The sequence below is a fragment of the Periplaneta americana genome, chromosome 7, assembly GCF_040183065.1.
Source record: "Periplaneta americana isolate PAMFEO1 chromosome 7, P.americana_PAMFEO1_priV1, whole genome shotgun sequence".
Taxonomy (NCBI): Eukaryota; Metazoa; Arthropoda; class Insecta; order Blattodea; family Blattidae; genus Periplaneta; species Periplaneta americana.
Genome location: NC_091123.1, coordinates 186,343,786 through 186,359,958, shown reverse-complemented (window position 1 = coordinate 186,359,958; position 16,173 = coordinate 186,343,786). Strand labels below are relative to the sequence as shown.

At 37.4% G+C, this 16,173-nt stretch overlaps 1 protein-coding gene across 1 annotated transcript in view; it reads right to left on the bottom strand.

The window, feature by feature from the left end:
- Positions 1–16,173, bottom strand: part of vir (VIR_N domain-containing protein) — a 68,308-nt gene that overhangs the window by 23,393 nt on the left and 28,742 nt on the right. Inside the window, exons 9-10 of the mRNA XM_069832060.1 lie at positions 14,265–14,535; positions 8,596–11,321 (exon numbers count right to left, since the gene is read on the bottom strand). Of these exons, the coding sequence (XP_069688161.1) occupies positions 8,596–11,321; positions 14,265–14,535 (2,997 nt within the window). The remainder of the gene's footprint in view (positions 1–8,595; positions 11,322–14,264; positions 14,536–16,173) is intronic.

Below are 16,173 nucleotides of genomic sequence, written 5' to 3'. Positions count from 1 at the left end.
GAGTCGCGATTTTTTATTATCGTTCTTAATATCGCTGATGGGATTCCTAATGAATCAGAGAGTTGTTTTTGAGTAAGAGTACTGTTCTCATCGTACTTTCGTAAGATTTCCAATTTTTCCGACACGGAAAGTGCTTTTCGTTTAACACTCATTGTAATAACATTCACAGACACTTCAATACACTAAAGGACAACAAACTGCCCAGCAAAGATTTCCAGAATTTTATTAAGGCCGAGTGAGGAATGCTGTTTGAGAGAGAGGGTTAGCAAGAGGGTGAGGTATTGTAACTGTATGTAGGCTTTAACCACGCAGGTAAGGAGTCGAATAAGAGAGCGTAACAAGAGGGTGGGGTATACTAAGGTATGAAGTATGAAGGTTTAAATGCGCAGGTAAAGGGTCGAATACCAATACTTTTCATGTTAACGGCACCAGTGAGTTCAGTGACCAAGATGTTTCATTGCTGTTACAGTACATTGCTGAAAATTACATCGAAAATATTCCACAAAATCAGCGTATTATGCGGGACTTGAATGCTACAAACGGGGTATTTTATAAAGGCGTTATATGTGAAATGTGCAGGGACTGGACAAAAAAGCGTATTACACGGGATAGCGTAATAAGCGGGCGTGTCTTATCGAGGTTTTACTGTATTTACGAAATGTATTAGCCTATTTTATTATTAACCTATTGTTTTGCAGAATTTCTGTAAGTGTTAGACCCTGTGTTATTTTATAGGTGTAAATGATGTAAATATGTAAAGAGCAATACTGTATCAATGTCAATCTATATGTATGTAACAATTTGTATAGTTGTACACAAACATAATTATATAAATAGCTGTGCATTTATGAATGCTCCATAGGTCTTTATTTTCCGGAAATGAGAATATTGCCTTCACGACGAGTTTGTTTTCCTTTCCACTGTACATTCCTATTTCTATGAGTAGCTGTAGCTGTGTTTTGATGATGTCGCACGTGGCTGGACGTACTCTACATAGGGCGATAGCGATCGGTACGAAGTTTCTAGCTCTGGAGATAACTACAGATGTAATTATTGTATTCAAATAAATCAAAGTTAATCGTTGTTTCACTCTAGCTGCCACTGATCTATATATGAGTACACGGTAACACGATGATTGACAAGCATACTGTCTCCCCTCTCTCCTCACCCCTTATTCAGGTACCTCTTGAGGAAATATACTTTCACCACTCCGTGGAACCGAAATAACTGTTTTTGCATGTAAAGTCTTCATTTGTGGGAACTCTGTATTGTTGGAAAACCTCACGTCTTCTATAGAAAAAATTTGCCTTCCACATAAGTTGCTTGTTTGTAAATTGTACCAATGAATATAATAAAAGGAAATTATAACTACGAAAAATATTTTCGTCTTAAGTACTAATTTTTAAAATATTTTTTAATCCAATGCCACCAGGTTGTCTTTTCGACATTTCTGGTCTTCTCTCCTGGCCGTGGCTTAGTTGTAACCCACTTCTGAGGTTGGGGCACCTGGAAGGCGGAGTTACATTACCCCGATGATGTGATAGGATGATTATGATAATGTGGTGCCAGGAGAGGTCTTAAATCTAAACTTAACCTAAATTCCAGACCATGGACGAACACAGGAATAATCCTCTGTAAGGAAAAATTCCTGTGCTCTAACTGGGACCTCATGAACTATAGCCAGAAGCTCTGACCACTAGACCATGAGGCTGGTCATTTTTAAAATATATAACAGTAAGTATCTTAATGGCGACATCGTTAAAAACTTTAAATTGGGAGATTCATGAGGAAGTACATTGTGTATCATCAGATGGTTCTTTTAGACGGGCAGACATTGTTGCTATTAACAGACGCTTAAAAGGGCTCTTGTTCTTGACCCTACTAATCAGGCCACCAAAGTTGATATTGAGAAGAAGTCCATATATGAACCTTGTCTGCCTTATCTTTCTCAAAAGTACAACGTCCCTCCTAAACAATGGTCTGTCATTGGTTTGCTGTTTGGCAGTAGAGGTTCTATTACAAAATTCACATGGAATTATCTTAAGGAACTTCACATTCCTTTCGATTATGTAATGTCTATTTTTATAAGTATTATCAAGGATTCTCTTCAAATATTATATCATCATCTCTATTTCAATTAATCCACTTATATTTGCCTTCAACAATTAACTTTCTTTTTTCTTTAATGTAACACATCACATTATATTGTACATCTTTATTGTATTCAGGACTCTTGTGGTCACTCAAATTCTTTGAGCTGATGTCTATAATTTAGAAATAACGCTAAACATCTCAAATTCACAAAGCAAAGTTGATGTAAGCTGTAAGTTATGAAATACTCAATGTAGAAATAACTTATGTGTATAAATGAAATGTCTACAAAAGAATGATACTCAATCAAAATCATATGAGTTATTGTCATACAAAATATTGATAAATCATTTCAACTACTATTGTTCTAGTCTCCTGTAAATACAAATACATATTATTGTACATTAATAAAAAAGTTCTGGGTCCAATGCGCATGTCTGTCAAATCCTCAAAATGTTTTTACCAACACAATTCTTCCTATTCATTATAAGTATCACCATATTACTGTATAATGTGTTGGTCAATCTATTTATTTAAGGTATACTATACTTCATCACAAGAAACATTTGTCCATCTTACTTCCACTACCTGTACAAACCATGTGACATCCAAAACATACATCACCTCTGCCCATTTACTAAACGAAATAAATCTATTATTACAGACAGACTTACATATCGTAAAGTAAATACCTTCGATTCTGCATTGCATTATACACTTGTTGAGGCTCCGTTACTGTATAAAGATTCGAACATGAAGTTTTAAATAATCAGAGGTCGTGATTTGTGTAATCAAATGTCAGCATCATAAAAATGAAAAATTAAGACATGGTACTAGAAATTAACATGCAGTACAAATATGAAGAAAGCTTTGGAACTAGGAGTAACAATACTTAACAATTCAGTAATTTCTAGATTTAAGTTATGAAAAATTATGAGTAACAAATTACGAATCACAATTAATCAAATAAAGCACATAAACTTCACGAAAATCTTCATTTTTTAAAGTACATACAACAGAAAAAATCTTTATACTGTAGACTGTGTGTATAAAATATATATGTGCAGCGTTACATACATGCCTTCTTCGTTTTCTCGAGGACCTAAACTGATAGTCCAAGATAATTGTGCATGTGCGAATATCATGGTCAAATTAAGGAAAAAAGATACATATATAAATATTTAAAGAAAATAATCTGCCCTCAATGAGGGTGATCATAAAGATCCAGAATAAAAGCACTACAGAATAATTTAGAAAGACAGGAATTGTTTAGTAAAAAATTCGGAGAAATGCAAACCCAACACAATCATCAATGGCCAAAATACAGGGTGTTTAAAAAATACGGGGCATAATTTCAGGTATGTATTTCTCACATGTAGACAATCAAAATAGTTCATTACAACAAGTGTCCGGAAATGCTTCATTTCCGAGTTATGGCCTTCATAACATTGAAATTCACCGGAACATTTTTCTTTCCGCAGGTCGTTGTCATTACAGAAGATGTTCAAAATGTCCACCTCCTGCTTGAATACAGACCTCACATCGATGTCTCATTGACCTGCGAACACGATCCCAAACTCCAGGAGTATTGCATATGTCCTCAGAACATGCCACAATTCGATTCCGAACGGATTCAAAATCAGGCACCGGAGACGAATAAACCAATGATTTTAAATGGCCCCACAAGTAGAAATCGAGAGGGTTCAGATCAGGTGAGAGTGGAGGCCAAGCAATTGGGCCACCTCTACCTATCCATCGATCAGGAAACCTTCGATCCAAGTACCGGCGAGCGCCATCATGCAAGAAGTGAATGTGTTGACGATTGATCAGTGGAGTGTCTTCTAAAACATGAGGTATGGTGTTTTCCAGGAAGTTTGTGTACGCCTGCCCCGTAAGTCTGTTTACAAGTACATGGGGTACAACTACAGTAATCGATCACCAATGATACCGGCCCACATGTTGAGGGAGAACAGCACCTGGTGATGAGATGGAACAGTTGCACGTGGGTTTTCATACACCCATACATGCTGATTGTGGAAATTTGTTATGCCATCTCGTGTGAACTGTGCTTCATCTGTAAATAATACTAAGGCAGGAAAGTTCGGATGTACACCACACTGCTGCAAGAACCACTGACAGAACCTAACTCGTGCAGGGTAATCTGCTGGTGACAGGGCCTGTACATGTTGCAAATGATAAGGATACAATTGATACTCTTTCAACAGTCTCCAGACAGTCGTATGAGGAACATTGACTTGCAACGCTACCCTTCGTGTGCTGATAGGAGGAGTCATGTTCACAGCCTCCAGAATCTCCTCCTGTACTTCTGGAGTTGTAGAACTTGGTCGTCCCCTTCCCAAACCAGGAGAGTTAAATTTTCCATACTCGCACAGACGGTAATGGAGACGTACAAATGTCTTCCGATCTGGACATTGTCGCTGTGGGTGCCTCTCCTGGTACAAACGACGAGCCAGCGCAGCATTGCCGTCCGCTTTACCGTACATGAAGTGTATCTCTGCCAGCTCTTGATTTGAATACATGTCGCACAGTCTAACGCCTACACAACACTGAATGTAACCTTCACCTCGGAATGAACTGTCAGAGTGCCCTCTTAATGTCTCCTTTGACGGCAACGACCTGCGGAAAGGAAAACGTTCTGGTGAATTTCAATGTTGTGAAGGCCATAACTCGGAAATGAAGCATTTCTGGACACATGTTGTAATGAACTATTTTGATTGCCTACATGTGGGAAATACATACCTGAAATTATGCCCCGTATTTTTTAAACACCCTGTATAAATGGTAATGTAATATTTGGATTGAATCCTTAAGAATATTCAACAAAATTTTTTGAATTTCAAAAAATCGGAGTCCGAGTGCTTTTAAAATATCACATGTGAATTTAGGGAGTGTGCCACGTGCACCAAACAAAAGACCAGAAACACTCCACTGACTAGTAGGAATGTTATATTTCTCACTTAGATAAGGAATGCTGATTACAAACCATCCATTGAACTCAGTAACTGCTTTCAACAATGTGCCATAGCAGTGTTATTATTTTCCAGCGAATTATAATCATTACAATAAACGAAAAATGTATTTAGAAAATTGCTCACAATATAGTATGAATGAGTTAATTGACGTAGAATTAAAGTGAATTGTAATGGAAAGACAAATGCAGTAAATAATCTTAATGGACGTTAGATAATATTACGAACTCAAATTACAGTAATATAAAGCCACATAAAAAAGGTGTATTCATGTATTCAAGAAGTTATGTTTTATTATATTTTTATTTAGTAGTAGTAGTAGGGTTTAAGAAGGATGCATTAGCTACTATGGTTATTTGCGCCCGTATCTAAAATACTTAATAAAAGAAAGACATAAATATTTTTATGTATTTAAAAGTATAAAACAAAGAAACAATAGAACACATCATTACTTCAACCAGAAACTGCAGGAAAGAATGAAAAACCAGTCATTACGTGAAATTCTCACCAACCCACAGCTCTGGACAATTGCATATTTGATTTACAGTGGACATTGTGTAATCAGCTTATAGCTGGACACACGTATTAAGTAGTAAGAAGTAAAAAACATAATTGATCATGAAATAACTCTTCTCAGGTTCTGAGTTGGATTGTTGCTTCCAAGTTCTCTTCTCAGGTTCTGAGTTGGATTGTTGCTTCCAAGTTTTAGATGACTAGCTCTGCCGTCTTCTTCAATCCCTGAAGCAACAATCCAACTCATCTGGCTGAGAACCCGAGAAGAATTATTCCATATCCAATGCTGGGAAAGTCTCAAGTCTTACATAATTGATGGATTGATCTTCTTGAGATTCAAATCACAGATTCCGTACTCTAGAGACATATGCCTTAAACCACTATGCTTCATGTTTCATGCATCAGAAATGTAATTTTTTGTAACATGGTAGAATTCACCCAGTTCTTCTGCATATTTCGGGTTTGTTCCTCCCCCCCCTTCCCCCAAAGTACTGCACTTTTACGTTTGTATATTTTTATATTTACTTTAAATAGTAACCTCTCACGTTTCAATTCTCCTCAGCATAGATATGTAATATTTAAATAGAAAAGTGAAGCGAATATCTCGTCACCCAAGCTTTTGCCTTGGAGCATAAGCAGAGTGGCATTCGACTTGGAAAATACTTGAGTAGCACAACGGACTATAACACCCCCCAAACTAAATTACTACAGATTAAAAATGTTCTTTTTTATTTTTATTTCGACATGTGACTAAAGAAACTTCCTGTATTTAAGGCATTTGGAATAATAGATTGATACCTCTCCTAAAAAGTTTTAGAAGACTGAAATGCGCAACTTTCTTACTACTTGATTTCATTTTTATAAGCATAGCATTGGTTCTGACACCAACAAGTAAACTGAAATATTTGTATTAATTATTTATTATGATCATAATACTATGCAGGTTTGACTTACGATGAGATTTTTTACACTACTTTTATTCACAGTCAATATTATTACATTTTCATATATACAGTATATGGTACCCGGTGCAGACATGGATGCCCAGAGATTGAAACTTTAGCACACGTCTTGGGATTCTGTGAACAGGGATTGCTCTTGAGGAACTCTAGACATCATCTTGCAAGATCCAAAATTGCTGCCGCATTAAGAAATAAGGGCTGGATAGTAGAAGAAGAAATCTCCTGTCTAGCTGAAAAAGGGTCAACGAGACGAGTAGATATTTTAGTGTACAATGCTGACACTAAACAGGGCATCATTGTGGACCCCACGATACATTTTGAAGTAGAATGTCATCAGTCAGCCGAGGTCCACCTTGAGAAGAAGTCGATCTATGAGCCTACAGTCAACTATTTCAAGCTGAAATATGCCTTAATTCACGTTGAGGTATTCGGCTTGCTCATAGGTGCTCGAGGGACTATACCAGCTTTTTTCGAAGAATTTCGATGGTAGTTTGCTCTGTCAACATCTCTGAGGGATGACATCGTGATAATTGTGTTAAAAATATCCTGCCAAATCCTAATTAATCACATGCTGCCACATTAATAGCAATTGTACTTTTTCACGGCCTTTTCTTTGTTTCCCTTCTTTAAAATTTAATATCTATGTTTACATGTGTATAATAATTTTTTTGAGGATATACTGAGTCCGTAAAGGCTACCCTCAATGGGGGGCAGTTTAATATTATATATATATATATATATATATATATATATATATATATATATATCAAGTAACTACTGAAGCTTTCCTGGTGACGTGATAATTCGAAATTTTCTTGGGCTTCCAGCCAGGTCATAAGTTGGTGATCCATCGACGTTTCAAGGATGTTCATCTTCCTCATCTTCAGGGTTAAATGATATTTGAGGGTACCCAGCTCCTTAATTTATAGTGCCAGAGGGAGGAGTCAGCCGAGAAGCTGTGTGCCGATTGGCTGTTATTAGTGCGGACCGCGGCGAGAATGCGGCCGACGTGTAATCTTGCTTTGTGCTTTTCGGCTGAATGACCCTGGGTCTCACGGTGGGCTCGGCGCACGAGTTCTCATGTGTCCTCCGCTGATGATGGCCCATCATCCGGGCGGTGAGAAATTTAATAGCCGAGTCCCGATTCAGGTTACTGCGTTCCGCCGCTATGGCCAGGGATTCCTTTACTCTTCTATCCCAATAGCCCGAGCACTTCGCCAGGACCTCGGTGTTATTGAAATTAGCCCTATAGCTGCGTTCTCACCGCAGTCCACGCTAATAACAGCCAATCGGCGCACAGCTCCTCGGCTGACTCCTCCCTCTGGCACTATAAATTAAGGAGCTGGGTACCCTCAGATATCATTTAACCCTGAAGACGAGGAAGATAAGTATCCTCGAAATGTCGGTGGATCACCAACTTATGACCTGGCTGGAAGCCCGAGAAAATTTCGAATTATATATATATATATATATATATATATATAGCCTATGGGCAGCCGGGTAGCTCAGTTGGTAGAGCAGCTGGCTACGGACTGGAAGGTCTGGGGTTCGATCCCAGGTGGTGACAGGATTTTTTCTCGTTGCCAAACTTTCAGAACAGCCCTGAGGTTCACTCAGCCTCCTATAAAATTGAGTACCGGGTCTTTCCCGGGGGTAAAAGGCGGTCAGAGCGTGGTGCCGACCACACCACCTCATTCTAGTGCCGAGGTCATGGAAAGCATGGGGCTCTACCTCTATGCCCCCCAAATGCCTTCATGGCATGTTACGGGGTTACCTTTACCTTTACCTTTTTATATATAGCCTATAAAACGATAGGCAATCATTTATTGAAATTTTTCATTTTTAATTCATAAAAATGGTAAAATAACATCTCAACCAGGTATGTTGGTAAATACGGTCTTTGCACCTTTAGGGAAATGAACATTCTAGTGAGTTCACATTTCTTAAATTCATATTTTTGTATATTATTGATAAACTAATATGTTCAAGAAATCACATTTCAATATTATCTATGAAAGGAATAGTGGCATTTCACCTACCTGGATATGTGATGGTGAATCTGATGGTGACCGCAGGATTGCACAGAGAGATGTTACGAGAGCTGGGTAGCGTTCATCTGATTTCACTGAGCCTCCCTTAGCCAGCAAGTGAAGCACAGCTGATTTTACTGAGGCATGTGTGACGAGACAGGCAAGAAAATTGAGCAGACGAGCAGTGTGACCTGAACAAGGAGATTCTGGAGTAGAGAGAGAGTTGTTCATAGGAAGTGACTGCGGAGACGAAGAAGGAACATGTTGAAGACTAGCTAACACTGTGTCGAGGACACCTCGACTCACGATGAGTGCCGTGGGTGCGGCCAGGTCTGCCAACTGAACACAAACACGTCTGAGTAGCTGCAGCAGAGGCTGGAAGCTGCTGCCGCTCATCGTTGCAATAAGTTCTTGTAATCCAGATCCTAACGAGTGCACATGAGCACTCCACAGTTTGCGTCCGTTCACAGCTCTTAGGATTTCATCCTCAGGCAATGGTGTCCTTGTTTGAACAGGTAAAGGCAAAGGAAGGAGCTCGGAGAGAACGAGCAGTCCCGGCACAAATGTATGAGGTCCTATTGTCACATACTTCACCACTTCCGACATCATCATTGTCCACAGGCTCTTGTTTAACGCTTCGGTTTCTGAAGACGGAGCCGATGATATGGGTTGAGTGTAAGCCAGCAGGGTTTCTATAATCTCACGGCAAACACGTTGAGAGTCTACGTACGAAAGAGCTGAAGCAGGAAACGCGTGCATCAAACTGTAAGTCTGCAGTAACACAGGTACAGCGGTTAAGTCTTTGAATTCGGTGTTGCGACAGTGAATAACATAAGTCAACATCCGGCGCACCAATTGAATAGCAGGCAAGATAAACGAAACTAACATTGCTCCCTGATAACCTACAAAACTTGTAGAATGCAACATCGGCTGTTCATAGTATTCACACAGTTTCTGCAATATGGCAGTCAGATTTGCAACACCTTCCTGAGAAAAAAGCTGAAGTATTACGTATTTATATTTCAGTTCAACATATTCTTCTGCATCTACCGTTTCGTGCACTGCTGCTAAGTCTTTGTCCCTCAGAGGAATACCCAGGAACTTCAAGATTCTAACTGCGGTCACAAGCTCACCCGGCAAACTAGTAGCATTCTCAACGTTCCTTTTAATGATTTCACTAAGCATTCCTATGTCGTCATACGCAAATGACGATGGATTCTCCACTGGTTTCAGCCATGGCACAACTTCGAACAGTCTACACGATGGAGATTGCTGCTCGTCTTTCAAAGCAGCCTCGAGAATCTCTTTTCCAAACTTCTGTAGAAAAGGAACGTAATCAGAGTACTTCACAGTCATTGCGATGAGGTCAGCTGAGTAACTCTTCCCTGGAGATTTCTTGATCTTTGAATCACTGAGGTCATATTTCAGTGTCTGAGTCTGGGACTGTTCGTGGGAATTGTCATCAGTAAAAAACCTTAAAAGCACCCTGATATTATATCCACGGCTTAAAACATGAACTAATGAGAGCTTCCCAACTGGAGAAAATCCCAAACAATACAGACCATTTAGATTATCCAGAACATCTGTTTGATCTGGGTCCAGATACGACGGGTCACTAGAACCCAAATCCAAAAGGGTGTCTATGTACTGCAGTGCTTGGAGTCTGTAAGCCATGTAGAGCCCTAGTTGCTGGGCTGGCGGCGCAGATATTCCTCCTTCATCCAATACATCTTCCGGAGGTCCAGGTGATACTGGAGGCGCTTGCTGGAGAAGTACTCGGAGAATGGCATTGCTGATATCTGCATTTGAGGCCAAAAACTGCATCCCTCCCTGTGAGTCCAGCAAGGCGGCAAGTATCTCTTGAACAGGGACAGTTATTGCTGAATAACCGGCTGTTGCAGGGCAGGAAAGTAGCACGAGACACACCTCTAGAAGGCGGTGACAGCGAAAGAAAGCATACAGTGCTGGGTACGGGTCCTGAGAACAAGGACTAATTTCGAACTGGGCACACACTGGTAGAAACCGCTTTGGCTGTGATATGGCTAAAGGTGCTTCCCTATACACACGCAGAACCTCTTCCAAACAAGACACGATAGTTTCCACTTCTTGATCTGACACGTCCACATTTGTCGGCATTGGTTCCGGACTTGTATCTGATGATCTTCGTCGTTCGTCTTCCGGACTGGCTGCACCGGGTGGTGGACTGGCATCTATCAGTTGTCCTACGCTTTCTTTCAGTCTCTCTAAAACTTCATACGCATGCAACTTTCGAAGTAAACAACTGATTGCAAATTTAACTCTTGCTAGTTGATTGCCCTGAATCATTTTAACCAACGTCCGGTAACCATTTGTACTGCCTTCAATTTCCTTCACAGAATTGTCTTTCACTTTTACAAAGCTATTCCTATTTTGGGCTATTTTATGGCCCCTAGTCCTATGTCCTAGAAAATGTTGCACAGCTTGTTGGCAACTAAGGCTGGAGTCCAGTGCTCTAAGAATCATCAGCTTTATGGACAATGCCATGTAGTCCCTGTGGTACAAATCCAGCAATTTAGAATGGATATCTTGAGCTTCTAGCAGTTGCTCAGTGACAGTCTCACCACAATGGCACAGGGCATCGACCAGACGGACTCCTGCTTTGATGTGTCGCACTTTGTACCCAGGCTGTGGCTGACTCAAGGCAAGGTTGAAGTCCAATCCGATTTCTACCCATCTGAATAACGTTTGTAAAACACCTGAAAAATAATGTGAAAGAATTAAAATACAAATTTACATATCAATGATTCGCTGCACAAAGTAACAAATTATTTATATATTCATCAACATCGCTGCTTAAAATTATGAAACAAAATAATTATCATATACAGCAACATTATGTTGTGAATTTAAGTAACACATAAATAGGCTATCATTAAATGGCTGATGAAACAGTATTTTTGAACAAGTTACTTTAATGTAGAATGTAATCAACTGAATTCTGCATATCTTCATTATACAGACGTTATGAGCAAATTCTGAGACAGGCACAGGGAAGTACCAAATATTGCAACAGATATCAGTCAAATGTAAAACATTCCTGTATGTTATCAATAGTACCTTAACATATAAATATACAACTTAATTGGTATTATATATGGCTTATTTAACTTCATAATAATGAAATAAAATAAAAGACTTTAATTCTTGTATTTTTCTGGAAGTACACACTTAACTCAGACACAATAATGGCCAGGTTATCCAAGTAATGTTTAATTTTGCTTAACAAATGTTAAATTAACAGTCTGTTTATTTTTAATGCTTTGTTAATGTATTTTCCATTTGTTCAACATAATTTTGTTTAAGATAACCAACACTTAACTATAACATCTGTTAGCACTATTTTAACTACTCAGCAGCAGTTGGTAATGATTCTACACATGTAAGACAATTTTTGATTGGCTCAAATCAATCGTTAAATTCTACATTATAGAGTGAGTCATGAAACTTGCATAAAATGACAACCTGTTATAGTAGGCCATGCTCCATAAACAAACAGTTGACAAATGAAAGTTGTAGGTGACGTGCTGCATAATAATTACAAAGTAAGGTTATATTTCCTCATTGCTATTATGGATACGAAATGAAATAACACTGATGTATTTAATCAGTCCGAAGTATTTTTTTAAATGTTATATTACCAGTCATATGCTAAACATTCCCTACAGTGAGACACAAAATATTAATTTCGCAACTTCTGTTCGGCCATATTTAACTAACTGTTAAACGAGTTAACTGGCAGAAATCCTACATTTAAAATTAACAAACTGTTAACAATCTGTTAAACCAAACTGGTGTTGAAAACATTCAATTTTATTAATTAACAAACTGTTTAGAGTTTAACAGTCGTTAAATTTTCTAACAATACTTGGAAAAACCGGCCATAAATGTTGTATCTTAACAGATTGTTTCGAGATATTAAAAGCATTAATTTATTTAGTTAATTTAAAAGGCATGTTGGTCCGACAAGTTAACATGTAAATGAAGAGAAATATCATAAATCCTTCAATAACTGTCTATTTTTAACCTAATGCGTAGTACAAGAAATTACATTAGGTTATACACATAAGACATATGACTAGCGCTTTCGCCAATAAGGTGGCATCTTCAGGTCTAGTTAGCATATTATGAAGCTTTATACATAAAGACATAGATGAAATGCAACATAATAAATGTGATAAAATACATGACATGAGAAAAAATTACAATATTAAAATAACTGCGCAAACAGAGGAAAAGTGAAATAATGACTTGCAAACAGGTGAGATGGTTGTAGTAATTCAACCTCTATAACGTCTAGATATTAAATTACAGAATCTATGCCTTGAATAAAAGTCTGCAAGACATGTGTGCAGCTTATGAAATATAAAAGAGACGGTTAAAAGAGTAAAAAGTTGCAACAGTCAACACAACGCATAGATGCATCTCACCTGTAATTTTGTAATTTTTTCTCATGTCATGTATTTTATCACATTTATTATGTTGCATTTCATCTATGTCTTTATGTATAAAGCTTCATAATATGCTAACTAGACCTGAAGATGCCACCTTATTGGCGAAAGCGCTAGTCATATGTTTTATGTGTATAACCTAATGTAATTTCTTGTACTACACATTAGGTTAAAAATAGACAGTTATTGAAGGATTTATGATATTTCTCTTCATTTATATTTAGTTACACAAAATAAAATACTGTGAAAACTTAGCCTTGAATACTAAAATTATTCATATCATAAGCAATGCTTATATAGCCAATCATTCAAAACCAAATGGTTTTCCTGAATATCTCTCAAAACTTTAAATCCACACAAGTGAAATTTTGTGTAGTAAAAATCTTCCACAATTCCTTTTATAACTTTATGCTCGACCATGCCGAAATGTAGTAATTATACACCTGGTAGCAGCCCTTTAATGGACCTCATTAAAGTACACCTATTCATTAAAGTTCAGGTGTTCCACCAATCAGAAAACACCATTGTAGCAATATGAAAGCGCAAGTACCGGTATTGATTATTCTCGGATATGCAATCTAAAGACAACTAGTGAAATGTCACGGAGGCTGGAAATCCAATACTGTCGCAGAAGGTTATGTTCTGTTACTATAATAATTAGCGTTAATTGTAAATAATATTCAAATAAATTCAATTTGTCATCTCGTTTTTCAATGTCTAAATCAATTTCAAGGTTATATCAAGGTTAATGTTTATTTTACTCTCTAGATTATATCAAGGTCAATGACATTTGTTTCTCGGAAAAAATCAATACTTTCGCGTCTGATAACATCTCACAATTTACGAGATATTGCACAAGATCAGTTCTGCTCCCCAGTCAGATAAGAATAACATGAATACTTATAAAGAATTTCAAGTTAGAAATATGGTCGAGCATAAAAAGTCATATGAAACTTGACTATAATGGTCATTAAGACGCTCGTATGAAAATTATGAAACTCACTTGCGCTCATTTCATAAACATACTCGCGTCTTAATTACTATCATTATAGGCTCATTGCATAATGTACTATTTCAGGAAGCAATAAGTCAATTAATATGGCTTAAGTGTGAATTTTCATTTAGACTTACTGTTATTACGCGATATTGTGTAAAATGAAATAAATATTTCTTGAGATAATTAATTCGTACCTTCTCTATTAGAAATATATGGCAATGCTTTAATCAAGATGGGAGGAACTTGTTCAGCCAAGTGTACCCAATCTTCATGAACTTGCGGTTCGCCTGAGCAAGTATTTTCAGCCTGAACAGATATAATCTTTCCCTGTTGCAAAATAATATCTTCTAGTCTTGAAGCTTCAGTTGGCATTTCCACAGTGGGCCTCAGACATGGGTCAGTGCGCAGCCTTAGCAAACGTTTCATTTCCACTTCACATGGAGACAAGCCAGGATCAGGCAGACACTGAAATATACGTTAAGATATCATTATAATTATGTAGAAATTGATGCTTCATGGGGATTATTTGGATGAGAAAAATGAACTGCAAAATATTGTTGAAGTAACCAAGTGGTCAATGGCTATTTAGAGTTTTTGAGCCAGAGATAAAATATCTGAAACATACATTACAAAGATTAATAACTGCAAAGAAATAATATATAAACATTACATGACTGGCCAGTTTGTCCAAGTAATGTTTAATTTTGCTTAATGAAAGTTAATCAGGCCACCGAGGTTGATATTGAGAAGAAGTCCATATATGAATCTTGTCTGCTGCATCTTTCTCAAAAGTACAACGTCCCTCTTAAACAATGGTCCGTCATTGGTACAAGAGTCTAGGGAGCGTAAGCAATTCTGCTCCTCGCAATGCCGAATGAGGGCGGAAAGACACGAATGTTATACCTGCTATGCTGAATGACAGCGACAGCCATAAGAGAGGAAGCAGGCAATACTGCTTCTCGGAATGCCGTGCGGTCACGTGCTCACTGATGTAATAATATAGTTTTTATGTTAAAATATATCTTGAGGTAGGCCTAACTGAATTTTCGGTCATTGTCTGTATTACAGAGGTGTGAAAATTATTAGAATAATCTTAATTTTAAAGGTTTTTTTTGATAGTTCCTTCACAAATATTCATTGAACTGATGTAGGATATATTTACTACTAACAATGCCGGAAAGCATTGTTGTACATTGGTATTTTTCTTATTTTACAATTGTTATGGGAATTCAGAAATTATTATATTATGTTGGCGGAATTGGAAACATAAAAAATTAATTAAGAAATGCTTTAAACAAATTGTTCTTTGCGTTTACATTGTTGTGAAGTTCAAATGAACGTATACATCTGTTTTGTGCATTAACATTGCCATTTTAATTGTAATTAGATTTATTTATATTTAATTATAATACAGATAATGACCGCATCTTCAGACAAACACAATAATGGTGAATCATGTCATATGTACGCAGATGCTGAAATACAGGTCTTTAAAGATAAGTTTAATTTAATTTAAAATACAAAATCTCCACACCGCACGGCATTCCGAGGAGCACTATTGCCTGCTTCCTCTCTACGGCTTTCGCTGTCATTCGGCATAGTATGTATAGCATTCGCCTCTTTCCGCCCTCATTCGGCATTGCGAGGAGCAGAATTGCTTACGCTCCCTAGACTCTTGTGTCATTGGTTTGCTGTTTGGCAGTAGAGGTTCAATCACAAAATTCACATGGAATTATCTTAAGGAACTTCACATTCCTTTTGATTATGTAATGTCTATTCTTATAAATATTATCAAGGATTCTCTTCAAATATTACATCATCATCTCTATTTCAATTAATCAACTTATATTTGCCTTCAACAATTAACTTTCTTTTTTCTTTAATGTATCACATCCCATTATTGTACATGTTTATTGTATTCAGGACCCTTGTGGTCACTCAAAATTCTTTGAGCTGATGTCTATAATTTAGAAATTTATTTATAACAGTCTGTTTATTTTTAACGCTTTGTTAATGTATTTTCCACTTGTTCAACATAATTTTGTTTAAGATAACCAACACTTAACTATAACGTCTGTTAGCACTATTTTAACTACTCAACAG